The sequence below is a fragment of the Miniopterus schreibersii genome, assembly GCF_964146895.1.
Source record: "Miniopterus schreibersii genome assembly, chromosome: 18".
Lineage (NCBI taxonomy): Eukaryota > Metazoa > Chordata > Mammalia > Chiroptera > Miniopteridae > Miniopterus > Miniopterus schreibersii.
The window spans coordinates 3,534,874-3,548,222 of record NC_138121.1 but is presented as its reverse complement, the minus strand read 5'-3'; the positions used below and the strand labels follow the sequence as shown (position 1 = coordinate 3,548,222).

Sequence of the window (13,349 nt, the reverse complement as noted above, 5' to 3'; positions counted from 1 at the left end):
TGGCTTGCACAGATGCATAAAATGAGATCTGAAGAAGTAATGCCCAGCTTGGGTCAGGGCTGGCCTGGGGATACTAAATACCAGACACACAAGTGGTGACAGTGGCAACTAGTTGTTTATTGGTGGAGGTAAGAGGCCTGCACCCATGAGTGGTGGGCTCAGAACTCTCCAGTGACCTAGAAATCCATGTCCTCCACCAGGTCCTGCAGGTAGGCCTTGTACTGGTCTGGCGTGAGGGAGAATGGGTGGCTGTTGGAAATGTGCAGGTCCACAGTGTTCTCCAGCGAGGAGGCACCCCCTGCCCGTGCCATTTCTAGCAGAGCCCTGAGGCACGTGGGAACAATCTATAGGAGGTGAAGTGGGGGAGAAGTGGGGGAGAAACCCGGTCAAGGGAAGCACCCAACATTGTCTACTGTACAGGATGGGCTTGAGTGGACTACAACTCCCAGCAGCTCCCACCATAACCCAGAATGAACTCTTAGGCTCAGGGCTGCTGAGAGTTGTAGTTTTCCCAAATTTACAACCATGGGAGGCCAGAGGGATTCCCAGAAGCTAGGGCTGAGCAGCTTGTGTCAGAAGGACTACTGGGAGCTGTAGTTCCTCAAAGGCTGCTAGGACTTGTACACCCAGAAGCTCCTGGGGATGAATGGTGGTTACAGCCCTGGCCAGTACAGCTCAGTTGGTAGAAGCATCATCCCGTACACTGAAAGGCTGCAGGTTCAATCCCCACCCCAGTCAGGGTGCATGTGGTAGGCAACCAATTGATGTTTCTCTCTTGCTCTCTCCTTCCCCTCTAAAAATCAATGAAAATGTCCTCAGGTGAGGACTTAAAAAAAAAAAAAGGTAGTTACAGAGACTTGGAAGTTTTAGTTTCTGGAGGGGCTTCTGGGAATTGTAGTTCCTGGGGAGCAACCTATTCCCTTTGGAAGAACCACCCCCTCAGCTCCAGGAGCCTAGGGCTGTAGGCACCTTGACCATCACTAGCTTCTTGGTCCATGGCTGGTCCTGGGGCCAGGGCTCCCCTATGCAAAACCAGAAGGTGTAGCGTGGTGAGCGGCTGCTTCCTCCGATAAAGGCGATCAGATCTGGGGAACCAGGAGCCAGTCAGGGATGGGAAGACCTCTACCTGTCCCTCCCCCTAAAACCTGAGTAATATCCTACCTTCCCCACTAACCTAAAGCCTGATGTACCTCTGCCATCAAAACCCGGGGGCTGCTGATTTGCGTAAAGTCCCCACAATTCTCGCACAAATATAAAAGTTCCTTTTCCCTCCCACCCATCAGGGTAGTGCTGGGAGATCTGCTCCTACCTTCCCCAGAGCCTCAGCATTCAGGATGGGGAGACAGACCCAGGAAGGGAATCCTCTCCCCCAAAGGTGTAGAAGCAGCTGACAGTTACTACTTTCTAATCCCCTAAGGCCACACTGTCCCTATGTTGCCATTAGCCACCATGGCTATTTAAAATGCAATTAATTAAAATGCAAATAAAGTTTAAACCTCACTTCCTCAGATGCATTCACCCCATCTAAGCACTCAATAGCAATATGTGGCTAGTGGATACCATATTGGACAGTGCAAAGAAAATTCTATCGGCTAGCAAAGCACTACAGGATCTCTCTCCTGTGTCTGTCCACTGTAACTGGTAATAATGATTACAACTATGACACCTGGTTCCATGAGCACCTTCTGTACAGTGGGCCCTGTGCCTCCTACCAGCTCCAGGCAGGTAGAGGGAGACACAGTCCTCAGACTTGACAAGCTCAGAGCAGCCATGTTAGACTGCAGATGGAGCAGCAGGGTCCTGAAAGGTCAGACCCAGAGTTCTTAAGCACTGGGGCCCACACTCTGCAACAGAGTAAGGCCTGCCCCACTCACCTGTCACAAATGGCCCCAGGTTGAACACGCTTCCTTCCATGTCCTTGGGTACCTCGCCATCAGGCCCACGACCACTGTCAGGGTGGAGCTCCTCACCCACAGCCCAGTATGTGTGGCAGGGCCCCAGCCTCCGGGTGCAGAGCAGCTGCCCTGCCCTCCACAGAGCTAGTCCCCCGCCCAGGCAGCTCAGCACACGACTCACGTAGCCCTTCACAGCCCTGTCTGTCAGGAACGCCTCGGGATCTGGCAGTGTTATGGGCTGCCCAGGGAATGTCCTGTTCCCTTCTGATCCCACCAGCCGCAGGCCCTCTGGGCAGAAGACAGTCTGTTGGAAGACTTGGCGGCCCCGGTAGAAGGCAGTCACCTCAAACTCCCACTCTAAGCAGCAGCAGCAACAATGTGGAGAGAGATTGAGAGCGTGTAAGGGGGCCAGGCACCCTAGATCCAGACCCCCCCAGTCCACAGCTGGCACTCACCTTCCTTAGGCCTCAATAGCTGCTTCAGTGGGTTTTCAGGGGTTTCCAAGCTTGGGTAGGGAGCAGGGATGTCTAAGCTGGGGCTCAGCGAGAGCTGAGGGGGGTACTCGGGGGCCACAGCCAGGCTCGAGGCCCCCTCATCTGGGATTGGGCCCAAGGCCATGCCACTCAGCAACTCCTCCAGAATGTCTTCCTAGAGAGAGAATAAAAGTCCCCAGGCACTTCCACAGCATCCTCTGGAGACCTCCCATGGCCAGGCCTTGGGACCCAGGGAGGAGAAAGTCCTGAGTTTTGCTTTCAAGGGGCTTGCAGTCTAGGGGAGAGCGAGCCACAGGCATAGACAGCAAAATATATGCTCGGATATATGCTGGCCCGAGGGGAGCAGCTAATTCTAGCCCAAGGATCTGGCTCCACACAAGCAAGATGCAGGCAGAGAAGTCTGGGGAGAATTCCACAGGGGACTTTTCCTGGCACAGACATCAGCAAGGTCAAGGGTAAGGAGTTTCTGAGTTTCCAAGAGGCTGGAAAGCAACTGAAGGCATTTTAGGGCCTTGAATGAAAACGGAATTTTCTCCCGAGGGTGCCAGGAAGCCATGGAAGGACTATGAGCAGAAGAGGGATAGGGTCAGCTCTGGGTCAGGTGAGGGAGAGAAGGGAGGCCAGGGAGGAGGCTGGGGGGAAAGTCCATGGGGAGAAGATGAGGCCTGAACAGGTCTGAGGGGACACAGAGAGGAGGTGGAACAGAGACTGAGGGGACAGGAGGGTTGGGCACATTCTTACCTGGGTATCAGAGGCACTGCATCTGTCATTGGTGTCTGGAGAGGTCTCCAGCTCAGCAAAGTCCCCAACTGCTGGTGAGAGAGGTGGTGAGCAGAAAAGGGGTGCTGGGAACTTAAAATCCCATCCCTCCGTGAAATCCCCGCTTCCAGCACACCTGAATTCACAAACTCATACACCTTGTGTGGGTCGTGGGGGTCCTTGCTCCGGTCCTCAGCTAAACGCAACCCTTCCTTCCGGTTCAGGGCAGACCTGAAATTTCTCTTCCAGGTCGGCAGATCAGGCTTATCTTTCCCTGGAGTGTAAGCACCACTGGCCTCTGCCCAGGCCTGGGGGGCCAGTGATACCAGGATAGAGGAGAGGATGATTCAGACCCTGCCCCAGGGGTCATAACCATGCCTCCTCTCCTAACACCGACCTCTTTCCCCTGGCACATTTCTAAATCAGCAAGGTTCTATTCCCAAACTCTGTGCCCCAAGTCCCCCTGCCTCCACCTTTCAAAAACCTTTGCTTTCTAAACCAACCTTCTAGGTCCTACTGGGTGTCTAACTCTGCAACTAACCTGCCCCAGGGCACCTTCTGTAATAACCTCGCCCTCTCCCATTCTAACTCAGTTTACCACTGCTGGTGTATCCTAATTTGGTGGTGAGTAACCTCAGCTTAGGCCCAGTCTGGTCTCTTATGTTCTAAGGCTAACCCCCAGAATTCTACATCCAAGAGCCCCGCCCCCAGTAAGCCATGAACCCCCAGGAGGCATTTCCTTCAAGGTCTAACCCGCTTTCCAGGTTTTATTCTTGGAACCCAGCCCCTCCAACCCTGCCGGCTATCCCACACCTGTCAACCATCCTAACCCCACCCCATCCCATCCTAACTCCACCCCTCGGAGTCCACACCACCCTGTGGGAGCTTCCAGTTTCCTGAGTCTCAGCTCCCAAGCACCTGGAAGATGCTGAAGTCCTCCTGCTGGGCATCCTGCCGCAAACCGTGCTTCCAGGGGATGCGGAAGCGCCTGCGGCTCTGGTCCAACCAAGCCACGCCCTCCAGCTGCCCCCCGTCTAGCAGCGACACCAGCCAAGGCAGGATGCGCGGCTTCTGGGATCCCATGGTCGGGCCTGCTAACAAAGGGCAGTTCACGGGCGCAGGCCCACCAGGCCTGAGAGTTCTCCACCCAGACCATCCTCTCACGAGGCCACGGCACAGGTTCCCTCACTTATATTTCTTGGGGTATAAACAGAACGTCTCCTTCCATCCTCCAGAGAGGTTCCCCAATTTAGCGAGGACTCCCTCCCAAATCCATTTTAGGCCCCCTTCGTTTCCCCAGCTTCTGTGCAGACCTCTCTACCCCCTCAATTTCGCCAGCAGAGACCCTTACCTCTTCCACTGTAAACCCCTCCCTCCGTCCCCATCGCCCAATGCAGGTACCCCCACTTCCAGGGTGGAACCTAACAGCAATCGCTACTCTCGCGTAGACTTCTACCTCCCACACCTAGTGTAGACCCGCTTACACAGTTCCCCACATAAGATCCCCTCACCCATTGCCACTGTAGACCTCCACCCACAATTCCCCCTCACCCCCCAAATAGGCAGCCTCCCAAGTCCAGGGCACGCTACCCACTTTCTAGAGTGGACTGCCTCCTATTTGCAGAGTCCAACCTCCCCTTTCCCCGCCCCGCTACTATTTGTGTGTGTGTGTTTTTTTTTGTGCACCGGCCCCTGCGTGACTTTTCCCCCTCCTTGCTTCCCCTTCCCCAGGGTGCACAGCCCCCTCTCCACTATCATGGTAGACTCATCCTTTTTCGGTTCCTCGCTCCTGGGTGTCACCAACTCCCCAGCTCTTCCGCGTTACCTACCGAGAGGGACTCGGCTCGCAGAGTGCTGGGACTCGTCCCTAAGTTTGGGGTCCGGTAGCTCTCGAAGTCACAGCTGCACACCCCCCTTCCCGTCAGCTGAGCTTTAGGGCAGTGGAGTTTTGTTTTCTACCGATTTCTTGAAATAAAAACGACTTTATCGTCATTTGGGTAACAAACCAAGGAAGCAGCACATACAGACTCCCCATGCCCTTTTTAGGACTTCCGGCCACCGGCATGCTGGGAACGTCGCATGCAAATTAGGCGGGCACCCGGCGCTCCGCCCCCTCTACGTTTGGGCCGTCACCAACCCGGCCCAGTGCGCAGGCGCGGGAAAGTTGAACTAGTGAAAGTTTACACAAGTTGAGTGAAGGAGGCGGCGGCGGGGCCCTGGGCCTGGGGCCAGGTGAGTGGGGCGTCAGTGAGGGCTGGGGCGAGGAGGGAAGGGAAGAGGGCCGGGATCCAGGAGCTGGAACTGCAGTCCTGCTGCTTCGACATCCAAGCGTCGCGGGTCCCCAAGAGTCCAGCCTTAGACAGTGGAACTACACCTCCCAGCAGGCTGTGCGGCGATCACTAGCGGACCCAGTGGAATGTTTGCCATGAAGCCTGCTGGGATTGGTAGTTCCCATCATCTAACGGCTTAAGTAGCTGGGCATATATGCTCTCTGAGTCCAGAAGTCGAAGCCTCAAGCCTCCTTCTCCCTCGGGGGCCCAGAGATCTAAGGCATAATCCCCTTCTCCTTCAGACTCAAGAGTTCAGACCCCCAGCCCCCTCTTCCCTTAGACCCAAGAATACGGGCCCCCAGCCTCCTCTTCCTGGATCGAGGAGCCCTCTCTCCCTCATCGCTCTTCTCCCTCCGAGGACTCAGGAGTCTGGACCTCCAGACCTCAATTCCCCTAAAGGACCTACGAGTTCAGACCCTCAGCCCCTTCCTCCCTTGGGGACTCCCGAGTCCTGGCCCACTCCTCATTCACCGACTAGGAGTGTGGGCCCCAAGCCTTCACTTCCCGCTGAACCCCGGAGTTTATTCCTCAGCCTCCTCTCTCACAGGTGCCCCATGGCAGGCTCGGAAGAGCTGGGGCTCCGGGAGGAAACGCTGAAGGTCCTAGCTGCCTTTCTTAGGCAGGGTGAGGCTGTCGGGTCCCCCACTGCAACCTCGCCCAGGTGAGAGGAGTTGCCCTCCTTCCTCAGGCGCCTCTGCATGTGGTGTGAGCCGTCCCTAAGTTTTGCTCCTGGTCTCAGTCTGTCTCCTTTCCCGTCTCTTTATATCTGGTTCTATTCCTTGTCCCTGGGGTTGCAGGGAGAGACCCTGGGGGGAGGAGGGGAAGAGACTGCTTGCAAGGGGCCTCTGGAGTCACTCTGAGATCTCCCTCCATAGGAGCCCTGCCCAGGAGGAGCCAACAGACTTCCTGGGCCGCCTTCGAAGATGTTTTCCTTGCTCCTTGGGTCGAGGAGAAGTTCCTCCTGAGTCTCCTCGGCCTTGCTCCCTGCCCCTTCACCCCTGCTATAGTTCGCAGCCTGGTAAGAGATTTCCCTAGACCACCCATGAACGTGCAGGGCCAGGAGCTTTGATTCTTAAAGCCTAGACAGGATAAGGAACTAGTTCAGGATCACTCAGCTAAGGGCGTAGGTAGCTGTGTGGGGTCTCCAGCACCTACCCTCACCATTCTCTGCCCTACCCCATCCCAGTTAGATTGCTGTTTGTCAGTTCTGTGGTCCCTTTCTATTTCTTCTCTTTCTTCTTCTGTACAATAGGGAAGCAGGAGACATGGTTTGCAATCACAACTCCCTATCTGTTTGGTTACATGACTCGGAAGATCCTTTCCTTCCCTGCTCCTGTGTTTCTCCAGTAGCAAAGTAGGACTGGGAGGGGGTCATTGGATTTGATCAAGAGTCACCAACAACTTTGCTCTCATACATGAGCCTGGATGGACTAGTAAAGGCTACTGGGTGTGCTCGATTGCAAAGGATTTCCTAGCCAGAGAGAAGAGGTCTGCGATCAGTTGATGATGCCTGAAATAGACGAGGCATAGGGTGGTAACTGCTGGAGTGGCTTGTGTTTGCCTTCCTTGGATCGGATAATCTTCAAGGTCCGGTTCAGTTCTAACACTCAAAGTCCATTTGGGGGGGACACTGTAAAGTAAAAAATGCAAGGGTCTTTTGCCAAGCTTGCTCACTGGGCTTCAATTAACCCACATGAAATGGATATCACTGCTGCCTGGCAGGGTGGTTGGGAGGAGGGAATCCTTAACTTCCCGACGTCCTGGAGACCTATTGCCTCTTTTCACCCCAGGCCCAGCTACTGCAGACTTCTATGCCCTGGTGGCCCAGCGGCTGGAACAGCTGGTCCAAGAGCAACTCAGGTCCCCACCTAGCCCAGGTGAGATGCAGAGGGGCCCTGGAGGATGAAGATAGAAGGGTTGCCAGCGTTCTGCCCCCTGACCGAATTCTCTTCTGCCCCCCCTAGAGTTACAGGGTCCCCCACCCACAGAAAAGGAGGCCCTACTGCGGAGGCTGGTGGCCTTGCTGGAGGAGGAGGCAGAAGTCATCAACCAGAAGGTGATGGTCAGTCCATTCCATCCCTTAGCTAGGAAAGGGATTGCTTAATGATTGGGCACAGGGATCGAAAGCTGATCCGCATTCTCATTGGATAGTCGGAAGAGGGTGAGACTAGGCCTTAAGTAAGAGATATGGCCAGCGCAGGTCCTTAAGTTGGAGGCGTGCAGTGGTCGTCAGGGGGCGTGGCCTAGAGGCAGGGGCGTGGCCATCAGAAACCTGATCTGGGAAAGAGATTGGGACCAGTTGAGGAAGTAAGCGAACGTTGTGGTGGTGGGAGTGGGGTGTGGTTTAGAGAAGACTCTAAAATCTGAAGCCCGGAGTGACTATGTAGGCGTATGGCCTAGAATGGGGGAGGGAAGTGGACTGCCCGAGGAGGTATGGTTTGTAACTTTGCCCTGGAATATGACTGGGTTGGCTTAGGAGCTTGGGCAAAATGTGTGGTCCTCTTGTATTAATTGTTTGTTGAAGGCAAGGTGGTTTTAGACACTGGCCTGGCCTCCCGGGCTCTCGGGGAACCCCACCGTGGGTGTGGCTAGAAGATGAGCATTCTGGGACCCAGCTAAGGTTGGGCTTGGCCCCCATTGGCTGTCGAGGCGGGGCGGGGCGGGGCTTAGCTTCTTGGATGCTGGGCCACCTTCCCCGGAGCCGTCTGGCAGAAACCAAGGAGTCTGGTTCGTGGTTGGCTGATGTGATGGAGGGGAGAGTGGCTTAGGGAGTTAGTGTCTACAGGACCCTCGCGCCGGAAAGCCGCGCCTCCCAGCCTCCTATTGGCTGGCCGCAGGCGGACCCCGCCTCTCCTCCTGTCCCCCCCACAGCTGGCCTCCGACCCGGCCCTGCGCCGCAAGCTGGCCCGCCTCTCCGCTGCCTCCTTCGCCCGCCTGGTGGAGCTGTTCTCCAGCCGGGAGGGCAGCCCTCGGCCCAGCCACGCCCGCCTCTCCTTGCCGTGCCCCGGGCCCCCGCCGCCGTCGCCGGAGCCCCTAGCGCGCCTGGCCCTGGCCATGGAGCTGAGCCGGCGCGTGGCCCGGCTGGGGGGCACCCTGGCTGGACTCAGCGTAGAGCACGTGCACAGCTTCACGCCCTGGATCCAGGCCCACGGGGGCTGGGTGAGCCGCCCAAGCCTCTCTGGGCCTCCCTTTACCTAACTGTCGTTGGGGGGAGGGGCCTCTTAGGTTTCCTTTCGGACATCACAGGTGTTCTCCCAGCCCTCCCATTCACCTGTTCTGCGTTAATTGAGCACCTACTGTACACCAAGCACCGTGGTAATCCGTGGGTTATTGTGAGGATTAAATGGGATGATCCTTGTAAGTACTTGGCACTCCGTGGGCATTTGCTTGTGCGATTATCTGATTCTGTCGGAATGCCCTTGCCCAGGTATCCCCCTGCCTCACTTCCTCTGCTCTGCTCGGGTATTACCCCCCAGGGAGCCTTCCCTGGTCCCCACTTAAAACCGCAGCCACCTTCACTCCCTTCCACCTAATCCCCCTCCCTCCTGGCTGCTTTACTTTTTCCATAGCACTCTGCACCTTTTAACCGATGGTAGAAACAACTAGTTGGACTTCTTTTTGTCTTTTCCTCCTGTCCCTGACACCTTAGCCGCAGAGCCCGGTGAGTCTTACCTTGCTGGCTTACCGCGTTCAATCCAGTGCTAGGCTGGGAGCTGGACCGGGTTTCCGTGTACTGGCCTGTGACCTAGGCAACTGCCCCCACCTCCCTGAGCACTTGCCTGCCCCGCCCGATGGGCAGCACCTCACCTGCCTGGTTGCTGTGGCGATGCAGACGCCAGGCCCCAGAATGTAACCATAGCTTCACACACTGGGAGGAGCTGGCCAGGTGTGTTTGAGGGGCAGAGAGGGGCTGGAGCCGGGTGAGCAAGGTGAGAGAGGGGAGAGGGCCAGAGGGGAGAGCAGCAGGGGCAGCCAGGTTGTCCAGGGCCTGGGGTCGAGGTGAGAACGTGGAGTTTGACTCTGAGTGAGCCCGGAGCCCCTGGAGGGCCCTGAGCAGGGGACCAGAGGGTACTTAGGCGCTAACATGCACCCTCTGGTGGCCGCGTGGGGAACACTAAGGGGAGAGGACAAGTAGGGAGCTTGGCCCGAGCGACTGTGCTGGTCCAGGGGGGAGATGAGGGAGGGTCAGACCAGCGTGGGAGTAGTGGAGGATTCCGGATTTAATTTGGAGATAGAGATTACAGGTTTTGCTAATGGAGTGGACTTGGGGACTGAGTGGCAGGCAGGAGTCAAGGATGCTAGCCTGGGCAACTGCTGGGCTACATTCAGTATTCCCCGAGATGGGGAAAAGCAGGGGCAGGGGGAGGGGAGGAGCAGGTTTGGGGAAGAGTCACAGGTGGCTGGAAGTGGTGCGGTTAAGTGACAGATGCCCTCCTGCCTCAAAGCAAGATGGTGAGGGCACAGGGGATATAAATGCCTGGAGCTCCTCCCAGAGGCTTGTTGATTTGTAAAATGATTTTATTTTGTAAGGAACGGTAACAGGTAAGCTTGGCCAGGTGCTCGCCAAGGATTTCAGTAGGATGATCCCATTTAAGCCTCACAACAACCTGTGGGATTCCGTTATTATCCTGGTCTTACAGAGGCTGAGGGGGAAGTCCCTCGTGCAGGGATTAGATTAGAATCAACACTGGGACACAAAGCCGGGGCTATTAATCTTTAAAACCCCGGCACTATGTCTGCCTCTCCCTGTGCTCTGCCCACCACTCGGGCTCTGTCTTTCCCTCTTCTCTCTAGGACTCTGTCCCCACCCACCCCCGGGTCCCTGGGTCTCTCACCTCCCACCTCTGGGTTTCTCTCTCCCTCTCTGGTCTCTGCCCCCTCCCCTTGCCTCCCTGCCTTGGCTCTCACTGGGCTGGTGTGGATGCTGCTGTGATTGGGGGGAGCCTCTGCTTATGAGGCTCTGCTGCTTTTCCCTCCAGGAGGGCATTCTGGCTGGTTCACCCGTGGACTTGAACTTACCCCTGGACTGAGATTTTCCTCAGCAGCTGCTACCAGATTGGACCTCGGGTTCCTGGGCTCTCGGTGTGCTTCTCAAGCCTCCCTATTCTACTCAGGGCTGTGGTGTGGAGGCTGCCCACCCTTGTTTTGCCAAAAAGAAATTGTTTAAATTTTTTCCATAATAAAAACTTGTTCAAATATTTAATTCTTTGTTCTTTCATTTGAGAACTGAAGTTCTAAGTAGGGGAGATTTGGGTCAGAGATCCCTCTGGTTTATAAGTTGAGGCAAGAGCCAATTCATTCATTCTAAAAGTGTCTATTTGGAGCACTTACGAGCACCTGCCAGTTGACGTGCAGCATGTTCGAGGATGTCTGTAAATGTGATTCCAATTAGTTACATTTTCCGGGCTGCATGGTTTATGTTCCAGCTCCCCCTGTGCTGACGCTCTTGGAGTCTTTAGCTACTTCCAGAAGGACGCCGTGTTCCTCCTTCACAGGCACCCAGAACTCCAGCCACTTCTCACTTTGCTCCTCCCACTGCTCCTTCTGAGCCTTTTTTGCTGGTTCCCCCTTATCTCCCTGGAGACTCGGGTTTGTCTCCTTTGTAGGGCGCTAGCCTCTTTCACAGACTCATGTTCATAAACGCGCAAAACGAGACGCGCAGGGTCATAAGGGAGGCCAGTTAGTGTTGGTCCCCGTTCTTTGCATGTTCATAATTGCGAATTCGCCTAGACACTGACGTTTGTGTGTAATCCCCAAATTGGCACTCATGGAACTTCCATGGTTGTGGGCACGCGGGTGGGTTCAGTACCTGGCCTGGGCCTGTGCCCGAGGCAACGGTCAATGTTTCTCTCTCTCCCTCTCAAAATCCATGGAAATGTATCCTTGGGTGAGGATTTGAAAGAACCAACAAACTGATTTAGGACCCATACAGCATACAGTGTAAGGGTCAAGATATGGGCTCTGATTATTTAACTATTTGAACTTAATCAAAATTTAAAATCTCTGCTCTTTAAAAGACAGTGTTAGCCTGGCCAGGCGTGGCTCAGCGGTTGAGCATCGACCTAGGATCCAGGAGATCTCTGTTCGATTCCCGGTCAGGGCACAGGCCCGGGTTGCAGCTCGATCCCCAGTCTGGGGCGTGCAGGAGGCAGCCGATCAATGACTCTCATCATTGATGTTTCGGTTTCTCTCCCTTTCCCTCTCCCTTCCTCTCTCTGAAGTCAATAAAGATATTTTAAAAAAAATTTTTAAGAAAATGAAAAGACAGCCCTGGCCGGTGTGGCTTAGTTGGTTGGAGTGTCATCGTCTGGTGCACAGAAGGGTTGCGGGTTTGGGTTTGATCCCAGCCAGGGCACATACCCAGGTTGCAGGTACAATCCCTGGTCAGGGCACATATGGGAGGTGGCCAATCCATGTTTCTCTCTCTCCTTTTCCGTCTAAAAAAAAAAAATTAAAATTAATAAACATTCCCTCAGGTGAGGATACAAACAAACAAAAGACATCACGGATGGGGAGAAAACATTCAAGGTACCTGACAGAGATCTGTACCAGAATCTGTAAAGAATGTTTATAATTCGTGAATAAGGAAACAACATTGTGTGTAAAAAATAGTCAAAAGACTTGAGCAGGCACTTGATAGAAGAAGATCTACAAATGGTCAATATGCATATGAAAAGACGCTCAACAGCAGTGGTCAGAGAAACACAAATGACAACCACAGTGAAATATCTATACCCACCAGACCGGTGAAAATGAAAGACTGATCTTATCAAGTGTTGGCTTGGATATAGAGCAACTGGAACTCTTCACGAATCACCCATCAGAATGCAAAAATGATAGAACACACTGGAAAACTTTTTGGCAGTTTCTTATAAAGTGAAACATACACCTAGCATACAACTCAGTCATCTGCTCCTAGGTTTACCCAAGAGAAATGACAAAGCGTCCCTTTACAGAAAGACTAGTACATGAATGTTCATAGCCACTTTATTCATAATAGCCCCAATCTGGACATTACTTGGATATCTGTCAACAGGAAAATGGATAAACAATGATACTGTTACTGAGCTCAAGGGTTTAGCAGCTTGGGGTGCTCTACTCAAAAAAGAAACAGTTGTTGCAAGGTAGTTTTATTTACTTACAGCAAATAAAGGAGATGGGATTCATATCCAAAGCTCTGCCTCCCCAAGGGAGGCTTAGCCATATGGCTCATATATACTATTTGGTCCATTACATGTTAATTTCTTCTTTGCAGTTGGCTACGCTTATCAGTTGAGTTGTTCAACTAATCCTGTTTACAGCTGCAACTAAGAAATGCTATGCTACATTTTAACATTTAGCAGGAGTAACAATAATAACATTTAGAAGTTCCCAGACCTTGAGACCCTTGTCCTAACAATACATCCATACAACGGAATATTTGTCAGCAATAAAAAGGATTGCACAACCTTTATGTGCAGTAACTTGGATGAATCTCAAAAGCATTATGCTGAGTGAAAGAAGACAGACACAAGAGAGCACACACTGTATAATTACATTCTTTTTTTTTTTTTTTAAAGTCTTCATTTATTTTAGAGAGAGAGAGGAAGGGGAAAGGATAGAGAGAGAGAAAACATCAATGATGAGAGAGTCATTGATTGATTGCCTCCTGCATGCCCCCTATTGGGGATCAAGCCTGAAACCCGAGCATGTGCCCTGACTGGGAGTCGAACTGGTGAACTCCTGGTTTAGGGGTCCACGCTCAACCATTAAGCCACACTGCTGGGCAATGTAATTCCACTCATAGGAAACTTTAGAAAGGAAAGGCGACACTATAGTGACAGAAAATAGAAAGTGATTGCTTCAGGGACTGGGTGGGGAAGGTATTGACT

The 13,349-nt window shown here is 53.6% G+C and overlaps 2 protein-coding genes across 2 annotated transcripts; one reads left to right on the top strand and one right to left on the bottom strand.

Moving 5' to 3' along the window:
- Nucleotides 1-98: 98 nt before the first annotated feature.
- IRF3 (interferon regulatory factor 3) lies at nt 99-5,315 on the bottom strand. The gene is made up of 8 exons (XM_081118090.1): nt 4,978-5,315; nt 4,067-4,239; nt 3,285-3,456; nt 3,131-3,198; nt 2,351-2,543; nt 1,875-2,252; nt 970-1,085; nt 99-344 (listed from the first exon to the last, which is right to left on the bottom strand). The coding sequence occupies exons 2-8, from the start codon at nt 4,229-4,231 to the stop codon at nt 177-179; spliced, it is 1,260 nt and encodes a 419-aa protein (XP_080974216.1). The 5' UTR covers nt 4,232-4,239; nt 4,978-5,315; the 3' UTR covers nt 99-176.
- A 717-nt stretch (nt 5,316-6,032) lies between these two features.
- On the top strand, nt 6,033-10,681 carry BCL2L12 (BCL2 like 12; the record flags this gene model as incomplete). The annotated part of the gene is made up of 6 exons (XM_081118091.1): nt 6,033-6,139; nt 6,354-6,496; nt 7,269-7,355; nt 7,443-7,534; nt 8,350-8,637; nt 10,458-10,681. 6 exons carry the CDS (start codon nt 6,033-6,035, stop codon nt 10,506-10,508), a joined length of 768 nt encoding a protein of 255 aa, XP_080974217.1. The 3' UTR covers nt 10,509-10,681.
- Nucleotides 10,682-13,349: the final 2,668 nt, after the last annotated feature.